The following is a 19,625-nucleotide window of genomic DNA, read 5'->3' on the forward strand; positions in this document are numbered from 1 at the left end:
CTTTCCTGCAGGATCTCTCCCTCTGCTGCACACGGTGTAGTGAAATAATGCAGCAGGTGCTTTGTACGTTTAGATTTAGACTGTAAATGAATAGTTGTATTATCCTCGGTGCTCATCTGTGTCTTGTTCTGCACTGTTGCGGCGGCTCAGTTTCCCATGAGCACCATCAAAAGCTACATTTAAATCGAATCATCCCATATAATCAGATTTGGCTGATGCTCTTCCAGCGAGGTCAACCGTAGAATCGGCAACAGCAGTATCAAGAACTACGAAACAAGAGAGGAGAGGAGGAAGGGATTTAATGTAAAAGTAAAAATAGTCTGAGAAAGAGTGGATCAGTATTACTCATCTGTAGTAGGAGCAGTGAAAGATGGAGAGCTTGTCCTGACCTCAGGCTTCAAAAAACACATTAGATGTTGAAATTAAGATCAACATAATTAAAATGACTGGTAAAACTTTTAACTTTTGTCTTCGTCCTCCTCAGCTGTTCCTCCAGCGGGAGCGCGCCGCCATCCAGGCTGAGGCGCAGACAGATGACCTCATCAAGGAGGCGCCGAAGCCCGCGCCGGACAAGACCGGGCAGTGGCAGGAGACGGGCGGGGAGATCCAGTGGGTCGCCAACGACATCATCACGGAGAAACCGGAGGATGAAAAGAAGAAAGCGGAGGAGGAGGAGGAGAAGAAGAAGAAGGAGGAGGAGGATGGGGAGCTGGACCTCAACAAAGGTACAACCACGTCGTCGTTGTTGTTTTAGAAGTCACCAGCTTTAGTGTGCACATTTGAGAAATAGAACATAAGACCTGAACATGTTTCTTCCTTCCTCATCATTCTCCTCTTCCTCCTCCTCTCAGCTCTGCAGCATGCAGGGAAGCACATGGAGGACAGCATCGTGGCCTCCTACACAGCACTGCTGCTGGGCTGCCTGTGTCAGGGGAGCCCGGTGAGTGAGACTCACACACACTCACACACTCTTACACAACACGGAAGATATAGAAGTGATGCACCAATACTCTCTCTCACTACTGCAGCTTCACCAGATGTGTCGTGGTGAATAGACCATTGTGTTGTTACACATCAGCAGCTTCTCTTTTCCTTTAGTTTCCCATCATTATTACTGCACACGTCGCCACCGTTGAGGATTTTATCCCTTTAATACGTCAAATTAATCACAGAATGAAACAAGTGTGCTCTTTGTTCAATGATATTTGATTATTTTGTTGTAAGCTTGTCTGAAAAGCTACAGTAGGGCTGTCAAATTTAGCCAAAAAAGACAATCAAATATTCCTTGTGTCCCTGACACCGTGTCCTAACTGGTCACAAGCGCCGCAGCACAGCGCCGCAGCACAGCGCCGCAGCACAGCGCCGCAGCACTGCGCCGCAGCACTGCACAGCGCGACGGTTTGAGCTGAGCTTTTATCAGACGCCCTGCTTCTATTTATTCCTTTCGCTCACTTTGAAAGCACCACAACCGACGAGGAACAGCTGCTTGTTGAAGTTTAAATGAGGAGTTATCTTTACGACACCTCCTCATTTCACTACAGAAACTTAAATAAGGAGGCAGCTGACTGGAGGGAGATCGCCTGAACGTTTCCTACTTGCTGTTGGCTGTATTGTTTTCAGTAAATATCACAATATTAAACGTGTGTTTTCGGTTTAAAAAGTACAAATGTGTGTGTAGATAGCCAGTACTACTCACCCATCTTTGAAGTGGTCACGTCTCCAGTCTGATCTGGAGCTCACAGCGTGGTTTGTTTACATCGCGAGTTTTCTCCATCATTACAGTTGTTGTTGAATTATTTCTCGTTCAGCTTGACCCTAACGTTACATTTCATTTTTTATCAATGAAAGTGATGCTGTTTGACGGTGGTGATGTGATGCTCGTCTTGCGGTGCCTTCAGTGTGCGCGAGGCAGACAGCCGCGGTAGTGCTGCTTTATTTCACAATGAAATATTAATTTCTTATTCTAATATCTGGCTTTTTTTTACAATTTTAATATATATGTTAATTTATTTCACACATTAATTCATTGACAGCCCTAACATACAGCAGGCACTCATCATTATCAGGGTTTAGCTGTGAATAAGCAAAACGAGATCTCTTTTTGATTTGATTTTTTGATTCTTTATTTTGTGTATATCATATTTTGACTCTCTCTCTCTCTCTCTCTCTCTCTCTCGCTCTCTCTCTCTCTCTCTATGTTTCTCCACCAGTTGAATGTGACTACTGTGAGAGATAACCTGCCTAAAGGAGATTTCTCCATCATGACAGAAATGCTGAAAAAGTTCCTCAACTTCATGAACCTCACTGTGAGTTGCAGCTGATATTATACTTCATCTTTGTCTATGAATGTCTGTGGAACTGACTGACTTTCTACTGCGGTCACAGTTTATTTCACAATGCTTTTTAATAAGTGAAGGAAGACGTTGAATTTCCACACAGTTAGACACGTTTCTCAAACACCCGAGACTGTTACCCCATCAATAATTGATAAAATGAGAATAGGAATGAAAATGTAAAGCTGCTATTGTTAACATTGATAACATTCAGCCTAGATGTCTCATTCTCCCTCCCCTGTTCCATTGCATTCACTTCACAACAAGTCGTTGCAAGACACTTACCGCCAATCCTCAGCCATTTATCTGTTTTTCCACACTAAGTGACGATTCAGAGGAACCACGTGATACCAACGTTGTTATACTATTGGCTCACAAGCCTTGTTAGAGGTGGGAACAAAACATATGACATGTTTGATACCAATGGATTCATCGGGTTTTCTAGTTTCGTTAATGTGTATTTAGAATAGGTTTGTTGTATACATGCGTGTTTCTGTGTGTGTGGTAACTGACCTCTTCTCTCTCTGCAGTGTGACGTCGGCACCACAGGACAGAAGTCCATCTCCCGGATCATTGACTATCTGGAACACTGCTAGAGAGAAGCCTGTCTCACTCACACACACACACACACACACACACACACTTACACACACACACCACAACCATCTCCTTCATCTTCATCACCACCATCATCATCATCATCTCAGAAGAAAGAAACACACTTAACACACACTGAACATCATCCTCATCATCTTCCTCTCCGTGTTGTGACCAGACGTCGTCCTCATCCTCCGTTAACGGACTTTTCCTTCGTGAATGAAAAGAGTTGTTTTTTTTTCTCTAAAGTTACTTGAGATGAATTTAGATTAATTAACCCCCCCCCCCCAGCTGTGATCAGATTTTACTTTTATTAAAGATACAGTCCCAGTCAGTATTGTATTCCCCCCCGCCCGTCCTCTCTTTACAGAAGGGGCTCAGAACCATTTTTTTCCGGCCGTTATCTTTCATCTGTTTTTTAGATTTTGGCTCATCTCCTTTCAAAGTTTCCTCACAGTTCAGCTCTTCTCTCACCTGCTCACCCCGTCTCTTTGTCAAAGCACCCCCGCCTTCGTATCGATCGGTGACAGATTGGAGTGGAGCTGCCACTTTCTCCAGCCTGTCATCAAAGCCTTGCTCCCCTCAGCTCTGCCTCGGGAGCTGATAATCGCCAAAACAACTCGAGTGGTTAAAAAAACAACTACTGACCGAAATCATTGCTTTACACGCTGTGTTCTTCTTCTTTTCTTTTTACTGCTTTGACCTCTCCACTCCTGCAGGAGGTGGTTTGAGGCAGAGAAATCAAGTATTGATCTTTTCTTGCCAGAGAGCACAGCAATGACCAGAGTTCAGACCTGAATTGTGGGCTTTTGTGAAGCTAAGGTGAAGCTAAGGTGAAGATGAGGTGTTATTTTGAGGTGGGACAGCCTGTAAATGTTTGCATTAGGTTGGGTTTTAGGTGTTTTTCATCTGTATATAACCAGAAATTGTCTCTGTTTTGGAAGTAAAAGCTTTTTTTCCCTCTGCTGCAAACTAGCTGAATTTAAATTGTTCTTCTCACGCCGTTATCAAAACAGATCCCAGCATGCCGAGCGTACACACAACAACACACCTGAGACTAAAACAGAATGACCCTTGAGGTTGTTAAAACTCTCTGGAAACTTCGAGCCACCCACCGCCCCGAAAAGCAGAAAGTTTTTCCCTTTCAAAGAATCGATCGCTCTTCTCACTCGACATCAAAGCTTTGTGTCTCGACGGGACCCGAGCCCTCCGGACCAGAACCTGTCCTCCTTCAGCTCCTTTCAATTACCGCCCGCTTGTGTGTGTGCTCGCCACTCGGAGAGGAGCCCTCAATTACAGCACAGAGGCCGCCGAGATGCCCCGGTCTGAGTGAGAGGTGAAGACGAGCTACTTTACTTTGGTTTGAACCGAACCGCCAGCAGAGAGGCTTTCAGACATCAAGATGATGTTCGGTTGTTTTGTAGCCAGAAAGACTTCAGCTGTAGCTGTTAAATCCTAAAGTTCACTTTGTAGTTGTCGTGAAAAAATCCTCCTCCGATCCCTTCGACACGGTCAGATCTATTTCATATTTCCCTAAGCCCGCGTTGTTGTTCCCAGGATGCATTTCAGCAACATCAAACGGAGACTGCAGGGCTGCGTCCGAAATCACATACGATGCACTGTACATACCCAACATGTGTACTATCGTTTAACATACGTCTGTGTGAATAAACAGTAGTACGTATCTTTTCTTACATCGTCACTTCCCGAGAGCGTCCTTGCCGGTTGGAGACGTGTAACCATGGTGACCCGTACCAACCTCATGTGACCAAAACTATTATTTGTGGGAGTCAGAAAGTCTGAACTAATTAAAGAAATATATAATACACCTATAGCAAAGTGGAATCTTCTACTTACAGTTAAATTGAAGCGGTATTGGGGCGGTTACAGAGCTGTCCGTTACCAGAGATAGTGTGCAATTCACGTACTATTGGTTTCATACTATTGTTTTAGCGTACTGAATAGCATGCTAGTGTGGACTTTCGGACGCAACCCCAGATAAATTCAAAGCCTTTTCTTTTATGGGTGTTTTTTCGATCCTAAACACAGAAGCAGTGTGGCCTTTTTTTCATTTCACTTTTTGACGAGGCTGCAGCGTATAAAGGGGTTCATAAGTTGTAACGAAATACTTCATAAATGGTTAATAACTTGTTTACTTATACTTTATAGATTGTGTAGGATCTGGCGGCTTCTAGTGGTGAGGTTGCAGATCGCAACCAACTGAAACGTCTCCGGTGTGACGAGCGTGTCGGAGAACTACGAGGGCCGAGGCGTAAACGTAAAATGTCCCTCTCTAGAGCCAGAGTTTGGTTTGTCCGTTCTGGGCTACTGTAGAAACACGGCGGACTCCATGAAGAAGATCCGCTCCCTATGTAGATATAAACGGCTCATTCTAAGGTAACGAAAACACAGCGACTCTTATTTGGTGATTATAAATGAAAGAAAACGTATTGATATTATATTCCTTTTCTGCCAGATCCCTCTAAACGTTGCACACTGGTCCTTTAAGATTTGAAGCCTTGAGCTTGAGTTCTCAGATTATTTTTGAGTAGTTCTTATGACGAGTAAACTGAAGTTCATGTGTGAAATGGGTTCAGTGGCCCCCTTTTTAACTAATTAACAAATGATTTATTAACCATTAATAAAGCCGGGAGTTACAACTTGTTTTTGTAAAAGCTGCCTTATTAGAAAGTGATGCCAATTTGTCGTTGCTTCGTGACTCGTTCGGCGCGTTGAAGACGAGCTGGCAGAGTGAAACGCAGAGATTTAAAATATGTTGAATATGAAAACTGTAGCTTCCTACTTCATTCTACAATCCTTGGCACTTAAGTTTACGTTTTGATGATTCACTTTCCAAACTGAGAACTGAAATGACGATGTTTTGACAAAATCTAAAAGTGATGATCTAGATTTGAAAAAGCAAAAATCACATTTTAAAGTTTTCAGTTCAAATGAATGAAAGTGTTTTGCCATCAGGGCAGAAAAACACATGTACCGTATGTTCCCCCAGAAAGCCTGAAGTTATTTAGTTTGTATTTTGTTAGATAAACCAGCGTGGGGGCGGAGATGTAATCCTCCTTCAATTGGAAAAATGAAGATTTAATTTTGTGTTTTTTTTTGGTTTTGAAATACAGAAAAGTTCTCTTGAATTTCATCAACGTTTGAAGATACGTGTCATGAAGCATGTTCATCTCGTTAATGTCTGTTCCTCTGTGACCATTACCACACACACACACACACACACACACACCAACACACACGCGCACGCAGTTTAACCCTCACACTCCTTTTTGTTTTAAAGTTTACAAGAGCTTTATTCACAGACGTCTGGAAGAATGAATGGAAGAGCTTTTTGTACATAGTTCTTGTACATAGATTGATTTCCTCATGTAGGAGGAGAGGTTGATGGGTAATGCGGGGGGGGTTGTGGGTGCGGGCGGGCGGGTAGGTGGGGGGGGATTAAATTTAAATTTAGACCGGTAGACTCTACTTTTCTGAATCTGACTCTATTTTTCATTTTCTAAAGCCTTTCCTCCCAGTCGTGTTGTTGTTTTGGACAGACAGACAGAGAGCTTCTTAACAAGCCAACTGCAGGAAAACTTGATCTTTGTACCAATTTGCAGACTGATGTCTTTGGTTACCTGTACATAATTTTAAAATAATAAAAATTGCTACTTTCAGTACTTCCTGCTCCGTCTTTCCTTTCTCTCTGTCCTCCCGTTTAGTTCGTTGATGATGATCATTTCTCAGAATCACAATCTTCTGCCCCAAACTTTGTTTTTGAAAGATGGAAAAACAAGTTTTTTTCTCATCTGCAAACTTTTGCAAAAAATATGATGTGTTGCATAATAATACACCATCAGAAGTTCATAATCTTTGTTTTTGGCTTGAAAAATATATTTAAACTCAGCAACAGATTTTAGACACCAGGACCTTTCAAACATCTAAAATACAGAATGCTTTTGGCAGTAAATTGCATCACAAGCTGATACATCTTGGGGCTTAATGTCTTTTCTCACTGCAGGAGAACAGGAAACAAATAATTACAGTCTTGTATGAAAGTAGAGAAAGGTCATTTTATAAAACCGATTGAGTTTTTAAAGTCATTTGGTCCCGCTCGTTCTCTCCCACATGTCCTCATCATAACTCCTCAGCTTCTCCTGTTGGTCCATCTGTCAATACTGTCTGCCTTCAGCTCCGAGCCCATTGGTTCATTCTGAAGATGTAAATCTTTTAAAGCTGCCCACAAATAAATAGTTTCATTTAAAAAAAAAAGAAGAAAATAGGCTCTTTAATTTCCTAAAACAGCTGGGCTGAGCTAGTTTTAGAACACAAACAGCTGGAAATAGTGCCTTTGTTGGGGACTATTTTCTGCGGCGGATTAATCTACATTTTGTGCTCTAGTGAGTCAGAATAAACTACACTGAGGCTCATTTATGTGTTTTTAATGGAGCTCTATAACACAGGAGAGGAGATATCAGGATACTTGTTAGTAGAAACATTCAGTGTTGGTTTTGGTTCTTTCATGAGATTTGATCAGTAAGAAGAGTGGTGGTGGTCGGTCCATCAAAAATGAAAAAGACAACAGAAAACAGGTATATATTGATCTACTCTGTAACTAAAACATTTTTTACAGTGTACTGTAAAAAACAAAACATTTTTTACAGTGTAGTGTAAAAAAACATTTTTTTTTGTTTTTTTCAAGAAATTTAAAATTTTGTCTATTTCAAAATGACAGAAAAAAAAAAGTAAAAATGACATGTTTCATTTGTGATTTATAATTATCTGTATTTAAGCTTTTTCTTGATCATTTTTAAAGATAATTATTCTGTTTATGACTATTTTAACAATTAATTTATATTAGAAGAAAAAGATTTCATGGAATTCTAAAAATATTTCTTGTAAAAAAATACAGATTTTTTTTGCAAAACTTCTTTAGAGAGTTAATGTAAATTTGGGCTTTTGTAAAATTACATGTTTCATTTGTGATTTATATGCAAATGGTCTTAGATTTACGGTGTATTCCTTTATTCTAACAATAAATATATGTTAAAAGTAAAATATTTCTTGTAAAATTACAGTAATAAAGGCTAATTATATGAAGTTTTTTAAATTTATTTTTTAGAGTTTATTTATGTTAATTAACATTTCTTTTTACAGTGCAGGATAATGGGAAACAAATAATTACAGTCTTGTATGAAAATAGAGAAACTGATTCAGTTTTTAAAGTCATTTGGTCCCACTGGTCCTCTCCCACATGTCCTCAGTATAAGTCCTCAGCTTGTCCTCAGTGTGAGAGTCTCTGTCTGGCTCCTCAGCCTCCAGGTTGGTCCCCTGAGAGGACCGTGGTTCTGGGCTCGGTACCGGTTCTCTGCAGGTCTCCTCCTCCTCCTGCAGCAGCTCACTGAGCGTGCTGATGTAGATCTGCGCCATCTGGAGCGTCTCTGACTTGGAGAGCTTCTTGTCGCTCTCCAGGTTTGGGATGACGCTCCGCAGCCGGTCGAAGGCCACGTTGAGTCCGAGCATCCTTCTCCTCTCGCGGGCGTTGGCAGCGAGGCGTCTCCGCCTCTGCGCCCGCTCCAAGGAGCTCTTGTCCGGCTGCAGGTAGCGCAGCGCGGGGCTCAACCGGAGCTCCAGGATGCTGCACGGAGCGTCTCGGTGGTCGCAGCCGCGTCTGGTGCGCGTCTGAAGGGTCTGGTGGAGTCCTGCCTCCGGGTGCACGGAGAGGAGAGGAGGAGCAAAGAGGCTTTTACTGGGAGGCATCACTTCTCTTCTTCTTCCAAGGAACAAAACTTCACTGAGAACTTCCAACAAAGTGGCACAACTTTCTCTCCTCTTTTGACTTTGCTGGGTGGATTTATGGAGATGCTCAGAGCTCCAGTGGGCTCCAGTGGGCTCCAGTGGGCGTGGAGATGGAGATGGAGATGGAGATGGAGGAGGTCGTGTGCTGCCTGATGAACAGAAGCCAAAGTTCACTACAGGAGGTCCATTAACCAAGTTCATCAAAAGAGGATTAGACGCGTCTCAGTGAGCCGCTGTGGGCAGATACATGGAGGCGGCCAAGCAGAGGAGGGGAGGAGAGAGGAGAGGGAGGAAGGAGAGAGGAGAGGAAGGATGAGAGAGGAGAGGAAGGGAGGAAGGAAGGAAGAAGAGAGGAGAGGAGAGGAAGGGAGGAGAGAGGAAGTGAGGAAGGAAGGAAGGAGAGAGGAGAGGAAGGGAGGAAAGAAGGAGAGAGGAGAGGAAGGTAGGATGGAGAGAGGAGGAAGGAGAGGAAGGGAGGAAGGAGAGAGGAGAGGAAGGGAGGAAGGAAGGATGGAACTAGAGAGGAGAGGGAAGGAGAGAGGAGAGGAAGGGAGAAAGGAGAGGAAGGGAGGAAGGAAGGAAGGAGAGAGGAGAGGAAGGGAGGAAGGAAGGAAGGAAGGAGAGAGGGAAGGAAGGAAGGAGAGAGGAGAGACAGGATGGAGAGGAGGGGAGGAAGGATGGAGAGGAAGGAAGGAGAGAGGAGAGGAAGGACGAGAGAGAGGAAGGAAGGAAGGAGAGAGGGAAGGAAGGAGAGAGAAGAGGAAGGATGAGAGAGGAGGAGAGGAGGAAGGAAGGAGAGAGGAGAGGAAGGATGAGAGAAGGGAGAGGAGGAAGGATGGAGAGAGGAGAGGAAGGATGAGAGAGAGGAGAGGAGGAAGGATGGAGAGAGGAGAGGAGGAAGGATGGAGAGAGGAGAGGAAGGATGGAGAGAGGAGAGGAGGAAGGATGGAGAGAGGAGAGGAGGAAGGATGGAGAGAGGAGAGGAGGAAGGATGGAGAGAGGAGAGGAAGGGAGGATGGAGAGAGGAACTACATGAAACTGTTGCTGATGATCCTTTAGACAGCTGATCAGTAAAGTGATGTTTTTTAGGAATGCATTATAGTTCAGTTAAAAACGGCCTATGAGCCTAATGTAACAGGTTTTCTTTTGTATTAACAGTAAAGCGCTGTTTTTAGCAATAACAGGTTAATACTGTTGAAATCCTGCTGTAAGGTAACAGAGATAGTTTACAGTGTAGATGTGTGTCCTCTCCAGGTTGTTGTGTTGTTTGTATATTAAAGTGTAGATGTGTGTCCTCTCCAGGTTGTTGTGTTGTTTGTATATTAAAGTGTAGATGTGTGTCCTCTCCAGGTTGTTGTGTTGTTTGTATATTAAAGTGTAGATGTGTGTCCTCTCCAGGTTGTTGTGTTGTTTGTATATTAAAGTGTAGATGTGTGTCCTCTACAGGTTGTTTGTATATTAAAGCTCATCAGCTCGTCGCTGTGATTCTTGATTCTTGTTTTAAGGTGAATTCAAAGCGTTGCGGCTCCCCGAGGTTTAAAGCCTCCTGATGACTGACAGTAACTGGCAGCCTCGGATCCTCTGGGCGAACTCTTAATGGGATTTAGCAGCGTGTCCCGACCGCCGTGTGCCAGCAACTCTGCCGGGCCGGGCCTTTACAAACGCCTCAGCGTGGCACCGAGCCGGCACAAAGATGGCTGCGTGACACGCGGGAACATAATAGACTCCTTCTGGCCAGGAGGACCCTCGCTGTCCGAGGTCGCCGCTTCGGTTTCTCTTTTACTCTCCAATCTGGAGCACGTGGGGAGGTTTGGCTTCACGGCTCAGATGACAGTTGTTGGCACGCTCCGCTTTATTAAACCCAATGAAATGGCTCATTGCAGCCAGCGGACGGTCACGGGCCACAGATCAAACCCTCACGCCGCTGTGACGGGCCCATGCAGATGACACCTACAGAACTGTGTAGTCTTCTGACCGGATCGGACCTTCTGTTCTTCTGACTTTAGGTTTCATACAAACTTCATCAAGTTGCAGACCTTTAATAACAGATAGAGCTGGCTATCTGGACTCAAAATAACCCAGTACCAAGTAGTAATGCAACTTCTTCAGTCAAACGATACCGGCATGCGATCCTTTCTGTGCCCAGATCTAGAAAATAATGACTATTTGTGTGGTTTTGTAAGCGTTCTACACTCACCGGCCACTTTATTAGGCACACCTGTTCAATTGCTCGTAACACAAATAGCTAATCAGCCAATCACATGGCAGCAACTCAATGCATTACGTCATCTAGACGTGGTGAAGACGACTTTCTGAAGTTCAAACCGAGCATCAGAATGGGGAAGAAAGGGGATTTAAGTGACTTTGAACGTGGCATGGTTGTTGGTGCCAGACGGGCTGGTCTGAGTATTAAACTGCTGATCTACTGGGATTTTCACGCACAACCATCTCTAGGGTTTACAGAGAATGGTCCCAACAAGAGAACAGATCCAGTGAGCGGGGGTTGTGTGGACGGAAATGCCTTGTTGATGTCAGAGGTCAGAGGAGAATGGGCAGAGTGGTTGGAGATGATAGAAAGGCAACAGTAACTCAAATAACCACTCGTTACAACCAAGGTATGCAGAATACCATCTCTGAACGCACAACACGTCCAACCTTGAAGCAGATGAAGACCACCCGGTACTAGCAAGGTGTACCTAATAAAGTGGCCGGTGAGTGTATGATTTAATGCAACGTGTGATTGGCCCACTATCGCAGCAGCTACAACCCAAGCCCCCAGGAACAGCACTGTGCTAAGAAGCACATTTTCGTAGTGGCCAAACGGCGGTACTACAACTTCTGTGTCCGTCACATGATGCCATTGGGCATCCCGTAGACTTACATTGGGAAAGAGACGTCTGTAACTCAGCGGATAATTATTTTTTTGAGGTGAATCAACTTCCCAGTATGAACACTTGAATAGCCCTTATTTAAATCATCAGGTCCTAAAAGTTGTAAAATGCACTAATAGCTGAATCCAGAGTTGTTCAACATCACGTCTGCTTATACTTTAGTCAGTCAGACTATTCACTAGTTTGCACTCACAGCTGCATACGACAACAACGTGTTTGACAACCTGAGCACCCAAAGTACTTAGTTTAGGTGTTAACTGTTTAAATGATGTCTTAATGTTCTTTTGCATTTTGTCGCAATGTTCCTGAATGTTTATGTAAAGTACTTTGAATTGCCCTGTTGTTGAAATGTGCTCTACAAATAAAGCTGCCTTGCCTTGCCTTGCCTTAGTTCCATTTTGGAGGTAATGTTTATGTTGAAATATTGTTGAAAGATATCAGGATACTTGTTAGTAGAAACATTCAGTGTTGGTTTTGGTTCTTTCATGAGATTTGATCAGTAAGAAGAATATCAGCAGGAACAGGTATATATTGATCTATGAATGGCTGAAAAACAAACAAAAACCTCATTTCTGCTTGAGAGATAAAAATCAAAAGGAGGAGTTAGTAATTAGGAGAGGTTTGGCTCCAGTTGTTAACACGCTCCGCTTTATTAAACCCAATGAAACGGCTCGTTGGACGACACAGGCTGCAGATCAAACCGCTTCCATCCACTGAGTCAGTGAAGCAACACAGTTTTCAACTCGCACCATACACATACGGGCCGCAGGCGGGCGCTGGTTGCCATCTAAACAAATTAAAAAAAATTTAAAATAATGATAATCAATGCCGGTGGGCGCCCTTCCTCATTTTCTGCAATGAGGTAACTCATGAACAAATAAATAAAGAAAAACAGAAATACACTTTTCACCTTTTCATCTGCCCGGCTGCACTTAGTCGTTAATAAAAGTGTAAATTGTAGTGAAACTGACTAAACACTTTTAAGCCAACAATATCGGGAACAAATGATTTATTTATATTATAATAAATACAATTATTTATGAAAATAAATATATATATATATATATATATATATATATATAAAATAAACCTAATTTTTGTCTTAAAACTAGGGCTGTCAATCGATTAAAATATTTAATTCCAATTAATCGCGATAATCATTTTTTATTTGTTCAAAATGTACCTTAAAGGGAGATTAGTCAAGGATTTAATCCTTTTATCAACATGGGAGTGGACAAATATGCTGCTTAATGCAAATGTATGTATATATTTATTATTGTAAATCAATAAACAACACAAAACAATGACAGATATTGTCCAGAAACCCTCACAGGTACTGCATTTAGCATAAAACAAGATGCTCAAATCATAACATGGCAAACTGCAGCTCAAAAGGCAACAACAGTTGAACCCTTAGAACCCATTTACATTCACATATCTGGAGGTCAGAGGTCAAGGGACTGCTTTGAAAATGCCCATTTTTCCTCGCCAAAATTTAGTGTAAGTTTGGAGCGTTATTATTATTATTTATTATTTGGGGCTCCAAATCTGAATTTTCGCCTCGGGGCGCCAAAAAGAAGCTAGAGCCGTCCCTGATGTAAATATTTCTCCGAGTGAGTCAGCTGTTTCATGTTCGTCTGCGATGCCGCTGAGTTGAGTTTCAAACACAAATCTGCAGTAAGAACATAAAACCATGAAAGTTTAGCATCAAAGTTTCTCAGTGTTGTTAATGTCAGGCAGGTTAGATGTCAGTAAATACACCGCTCTCGTTTTAACGTTTGATTCGTTTCAGCGTCTTGCATCATAGACCTGATAAATGCTTCAAATGTTCTTCTGTTTTCTGAGAGAAAAATAAATCTGCTTGAAAATCCATCGGCCCGTATTTCACGTCTCATAACAGATAACTATTTCATAAGAAAGGTTAAGATAATAATAATAAAAACCAGCAGGATTCCACGAGTTAATGGAATGAATTATAGTAAATGTTCTTTTCCGAGCTTGATGCAGACGTAAACTGTCATTTATTGAGTGACGTGCCGGTTTTAAAAAGCTCTTGAGGTCTGCTGGTCTAGTCTGCAGGAACCTTATCTGACCTCCTCTGACTGTCTCTCTCTGTTTGTCTGTCTAATGCCACAATCTGACTGCAGATTAGACGATCAAAGACTTATACATTATTGGTTGAGAGTCGAGAGAGATGGCAGACTACATGCTGGACCCTGATGTAGGGAGGTGATCGGTGAGGGATCAGAGATCGTCTCGTCCTGTGCTTGGAATACAGACCAACTGTTTGTCTGGTTAGAACATTGCGGTTGCTTTGTGCCCGTCAGCAAGGTGGCGTTCTGCTTGTGGAAAGATGAGAAATCAGGAAATATCACACTAAATGAATAAAAGCATTCTGAACCAGCCGGTTAGACGGTTATCAGGTCAGTGAATGTGTGTTATCAGAGGTTATAAGTCTCATAGATGTGGGTCTGTGGGGTCCTGCTGCACCCACCGGATGGATGGGACACAAAACAGGGTTTTTACTCAGGAGACTGGGGTTTGCATCCCGTGTGAAACCAACAGCGTGTGGCGAGGCAGAAAATAGTACCCCTAAAGGTCCTGACACACCAGGTCGACCGTCAGACAGTTTGGGGCCGTCGGTGAGCGTCTGTCAGTCTAGTTTTTGCAGTGTGTCCCGCACCGTCGGCTCTAGACTGCCTGCGTCAGAGGTTTTCTTTGGCCGATTCGGATGAGTTGTGATGGGGGCTGGTCGTTTGTTGGCGTTAGCGGACTACATTTCTAACCGATCATCAACTATATGGTTGCACACTGTTAGCCCCGTAGCGGAGCTGAAGAGAGTGCATGACGTCACATCTGTTGGATTTAGAGGAAACACAGAAAGTCTCAGAAAGTCTCAATTTCCTCAAGGTCTCAACATCTGCAATAAAAAATGATTTAAAAATACTTTTACATGTTCAAACCTACATACAGTCCCTTTATGTTTCACTTTCACTTTTGAAATGATTTAAAGCTAAAACATGATGTGGTTTTGTTGCCTCAAACTAAAGACGCCTTTTTGTTTGTGTTTAAAACGTTAAGACATTTCGTTTAGTTTTACGTGTTAGAATGTGTTGCTCTCACATTAGTAAAGTTGTTCCGTACCCGAGTCGGCTTGCGTCATCATCCACGTGTATTTGTTTATGTTGAGATCAGCTGTTCTAGTGGCGGAGCATCATAAAACACTTCATTCAAACTGGACAGAAACAAAATAAAACTCACCAACACCGTCGTCGTTAGTCTTTCCAAAAATCACCAACTCTGGTTTGGTCAAAATAAACTCTGATTTCACAGAGTTTGATGTGAAAACAAAAGGAACCTCTCGCCGGCCTTCCTGCTGTATCGATCACGGCCGTACAGTTTAGAGGATGAGATCGGTGCATGCTGCAGCAGATACAGACACAGATATGAAACAGTTTTATTTGTATACAGATGATCAGAGGAGACCGGCGGCGTTGAAAAAAGACCTTTCAAAACTACTCGCTAACTGCTAACGTTACTCGCGTTAAATAGCGGTCCACTTCCATGTTTCGGTACGGTTGGCTTTCACACCTGATGTCCACATGAACCGTTCTGCAGACCACCTTTTCAAGTGGACCCGAGTTCGGTACGGAGCGTTCGCACTAATCAAACAAACTGGACTTTGGGGACAAGTGGACTCGGCTCCGGTTTCACTTTCACTTTTACAACGTAGTAGGTGTAGTAGGCCTCTAATGACCCACATCTATGGTGCTTATAGCGACTGATGACGCACATTTAATGTCGACTCGGGTGTCTGAACAGCCAATCAGAGCTCTCTCTCTCTCTCTGTGATTCGACATGCTGAAAACCTACAGGTGACAGTCGTCCTCACACGGACCGATGGCGGCTGACTGACGGCTCGCTGTGTCTGTGACAAAAACTCTTTGATGTTGTGATGCAGCAGGAACAACACACACACACACACACACACACACACACACACACACACACACACACACACACACACACAAAGCCCCCGACACACTCATTTGTCTCATTTCACACCAGTGCTCCTTCCTTCCTCCCTCATTGTATCTCCCTTTAGACACACACACACACTCTCTCTATACATCACAGGACCCCGCTGATCGCTCGCCCTGCAGGTCCAATTACTAATCATTGATTAGGCCAGCTGTGTGTGTGTGTGTGTGTGTGTGTGTGTGGCCACGAGGAGTGTAATCAGGCGTGTTGCCCCACTAATGAAAGACGGGCGTCCTCCATCGGCCCCTCTGGACCTCCAGTGTGTGTTTGTTATTGATGGTATGTTCCTCCGCTGTGCTGTGAGGCGTTCACTGTCTCTCCTGTACACGTTCGTACTGTGTTCGTCAGTGCTCTCACTGTGTTCACTATGTAGCTGCTGTTTCTGACCCATGTCCTCGCCGTCCGTCCCAAAATGTCTTCAGAGTGTCCCAAAACTTTCCAAAAATGTTTTCAAAAGTGTCGTCACTTTAAAGAAAATTGGTCCCCACTTCCAAAAAACGTTTCTCCGCTCTCTAAAAGTGTCCTCCAGTCGTGGCTCCTTGCCTCCGTTAGGTTCAACGTTAATTTCCCGGCGGCCGTGTTGGACTGGTCTCGTGGTTCTGTTCTGATCTCAGTGAGCAGATCGAGTCCAGAAGAGCTCAAACTAATAAATCACATTTACTTCAGGTTACGACTCTTTCACTTCGTGTGTTTAAGGAACCGGTGAGAGTCGGTTCTTCTCAGCGTCACATCACAAACTGAAGATGTGATTTATTAGTGTGAGCTCTTCTGGACTCAATCGGCCTGCTGAGCCTCCACCAGATCAGAACCGAACCAGGAGACTCCTCCATCACTCCATCACGGCCGCCGGGAAATCAATCTGCTCTCCTGTGTGTGTGTGTGTGTGTGTGTGTGTTAGTAGAAAACAGTGCTGGCTGACTCAATAAACATTTGTTTTCTTTCCCTCTGTCTCACTCTCCTTATTTCCTTCCTTCCGTCTGTCTTTCTTTCTTTCTTTCTTTCTTTCCTTCTGTCTGTCCTTCTTTCTTTCTTTCTGTCTGTCTGTCCTTCTTTCTTTCTTTCTTTCTTTCTTTCTTTCTGTCTGTCTGTCCTTCTTTCTTTTTTTCTTTCTTTCTTTCTTTCTTTCTTTCTTTCTGTCCTTCCTTCTTTCTTTTTTTCTTTCTTTCCTTCTTTCTTTCTTTGCCTCCCTTTCTTTTTTTTACAGTTGTTCTAAATCATTGCCTATCCTTTCATCTATCTATTTATCTATCTATAGATTTGGATCAAAAGACATTATTGATCTTCTTCGTGCGTGTGTGTGTGTGTGTTTGTGCGTGTGTGTGTGCGTGTGTGTGTGTGTGTGTGTGTCCCTCCGGCAGGCTGATCACTTGTCAGTGCACAAACACACGGCGATCAATAACATTATTAAACAATGTCTGCCTGCAGGTGAAGAAGCTGCAGGCTGCTGAATGTGTTTCCATGACAACTGGGCAGACAGTGAGATGTGGTAGAAAGCTCCGGTAAAAAGCCGGTGGACTCTCTGGGTTAATGAGACGTCGCCTACTGATTCAGACACCTGCTAGCCAATCAGAGAGCAGTATTTATCCTGTGTTATATCAACATGTTGCATCACTCCGTCTCTAACTGTCTGATTTGGTCCTCCCGTCTTCCAGACCTCCTCCCTGCTGCTCTCAACTCCGTGTCTCTCCTGGTTTTCTCAGACGTCTGTGGCTTTGACAAGACGATCCATTCGGGCATGTTTTTCTCGCCGTGATAACTTGACCCCTCCGACCTCTACCTGTTCCTGCCCGGCCGACGCCGCTCCCGTAACCCCCACCGACTGACGAATAATTATAGATGCAGGAGGCAGCGGGGAGAGGAGATGTCAGAGACGTCGGGTCGGATTATGAATACTGCCTGGGAGGAGAGAGAGAGAGGAAGAGAAGCTAAATTATAACTCACTACGCTACACTTTTCTGTTTATGTGTTTATTGATGTGTTTCTATAATGTGTTTACCGTCTATCTGAACCAAACAGAGACGGACGGAGTCGATTAAAAGGACAATTTATGGGGTACAAATTCATCCGTCAAACTAGAAGTCACCCAGAGAGCTCATACTGTACGTTCTCATCCCAACTCGACACATACTGACGCTTTGTCAGACCCCGCGGCGTCACTCAGGTTCAGGCAACCAAACCACCATAGTTTAGGAGAGAACAACACGGTGGGTTATATTTGTAACACGGGACACAAACCAACAGCTGATTGTAACGTGACGCACAGGACGCGAACGATGGATGAAAGCCTTGTGTTCGTTGGACCCATCCAACTCTAGTTTGTCTTTTCGCTCTATAAACTGCGTCACTCTCGGCGCACTTTCTCAGAGCGTTTACTGTCGCCGCGGATGGGTTTACATTGTAGTTAATGGAACGCCTGGTGCGTCTCATAACGCCGACAGTCGTGACATAGCCTCTGTATTTGATGCCCTGGGAATGAGAAGCGACTGGTTTGTAGGCACTCCAGATGCCCAAATGCATGAGCACAAGCACTGAAAAAAAATGTCATGATATGTCCCCTTTAAGTTTGGAAAAGTTAAGAAGTAATGACTTAGGACATGTGGCTCTGAGGATCTGAAGACTGGAGAGTCTGAGAAACGTGTTGAGAGGGTTTAGAAAAGACAAAGGAAGAGAAGCAGAGGACACTACTTTCGTTGTTTCATGAAGCTATAATCTTCTGTGTGCGTACATGTTCTACTGGAACTTCTCCTGATCCAGTTTTCCACTTGAAAAAAAGATGTTTCTTTGTTTATCTTCAACGTTTACTTCCTTTGAATCGAAACACTGTGGCTTCTATGTTTTCTACTATTTGTGTGAAACCTTTAAAGGACTGTTTTGCTGGGCTACAAATCCAAATCTTCTACACAATACTTCACATTTTCCCAAATCGTACAGTCAGACTTTAGATTTCCTTTCTTCCAGGCAGTCTCTGATTTTAGTTCATTTTGATTAAATCATCTTGTAGAGACTTGAAACTCTCTGCAGATAAATAATCCACTACAGTATCTACTTTAATGCCGTCTGTGTGAAACACATTGGGTTCAAGGATGGTTCAAAGTCTGAGATCGGAGAGTCGGCTGCTGAAAAAAAAGTATTCCTGAAGGCAATAAGACAATAAAAAAATTATTTGTTGAAGGGAATTTCTTGCAGTTAATGGTATTTTTTTCAAAGACGAATCTGAAACCACAAGTGTAAAAGGGTCAATTCAATTCAAAACCGTTATTTAAGTATTGAAAATCATTGAGGTTTCCCTCATTTGCAATGATAACGACAAATACAGCTAAACAAATCAAATCAAAACAGAAAGAACTGCACACTGAAGTGAAGCGGTTTCAGATCGTCTTGAATCCTCCAGGCGTAGTGAGAGTGTGAGATTATTTTGCAGATAAATATCCTTAACTGCACCAACGAGTGTTTCAGAATCCTCCTTAAAGGTATTACCTCGTGATGGTGACACGAATTTGCCGAAAAGTAGTTGATTCAAGTCTCACTTTTGTGCTGATTTCCACTAAATCAATCTACAAACTGATGAGATGATTTGACATTGATTTATAATAAAACACGCAACAACAACTTCTTCTCCTTCAGCTCACAGTCGTTGTTATGAACGATGATACAGAGCTGAACAAAGTTCCTGCTCATAATGGGTCCCTGTGCGTGAGGTAGAGGAGCTGATCCATCCTCTTTAATCTAACAGAGCGGGTCGGTACATGAAGACAACACGCTGCATTCAGGAGTTTAACAGTTTCATTGTTGTGGGTTTTTAATCTGCTTTTGTCACATTAAAGATATTGCAGTTCATATTATATATTGATATAGTGTTTGTAGGAAGTTAGTTTATCCTTCGAGCAGGGTGGACTTTTTTTTTAGTAACGGCTGCCCATCATGTTTCCCTGGTTGCCTAGCAACAGCAGCTGAATCAGGT

At 43.2% G+C, this 19,625-nt stretch overlaps 2 protein-coding genes across 3 annotated transcripts in view; one reads left to right on the plus strand and one right to left on the minus strand.

The window, feature by feature from the left end:
* The window catches only part of LOC141759105 (wings apart-like protein homolog), a 30,479-nt gene extending 25,875 nt beyond the window's left edge, over positions 1–4,604 (plus strand). For both annotated transcript variants that reach the window (XM_074621080.1, XM_074621081.1), the window contains exons 17-20: positions 485–725; positions 852–940; positions 2,211–2,306; positions 2,864–4,604. In XM_074621080.1, the coding sequence (XP_074477181.1) occupies positions 485–725; positions 852–940; positions 2,211–2,306; positions 2,864–2,929 (492 nt within the window). In that variant the 3' untranslated portion in view covers positions 2,930–4,604. The remainder of the gene's footprint in view (positions 1–484; positions 726–851; positions 941–2,210; positions 2,307–2,863) is intronic.
* A 3,555-nt stretch (positions 4,605–8,159) lies between these two features.
* atoh1c (atonal bHLH transcription factor 1c) lies at positions 8,160–8,807 on the minus strand. Its single transcript, XM_074620934.1, has one exon. The coding sequence runs from the start codon at positions 8,691–8,693 to the stop codon at positions 8,160–8,162; it is 534 nt and encodes a 177-aa protein (XP_074477035.1). The 5' UTR covers positions 8,694–8,807.
* Positions 8,808–19,625: the final 10,818 nt, after the last annotated feature.

The sequence above is a fragment of the Sebastes fasciatus genome, chromosome 20, assembly GCF_043250625.1.
Source record: "Sebastes fasciatus isolate fSebFas1 chromosome 20, fSebFas1.pri, whole genome shotgun sequence".
In the NCBI taxonomy this organism is placed as follows: Eukaryota; Metazoa; Chordata; class Actinopteri; order Perciformes; family Sebastidae; genus Sebastes; species Sebastes fasciatus.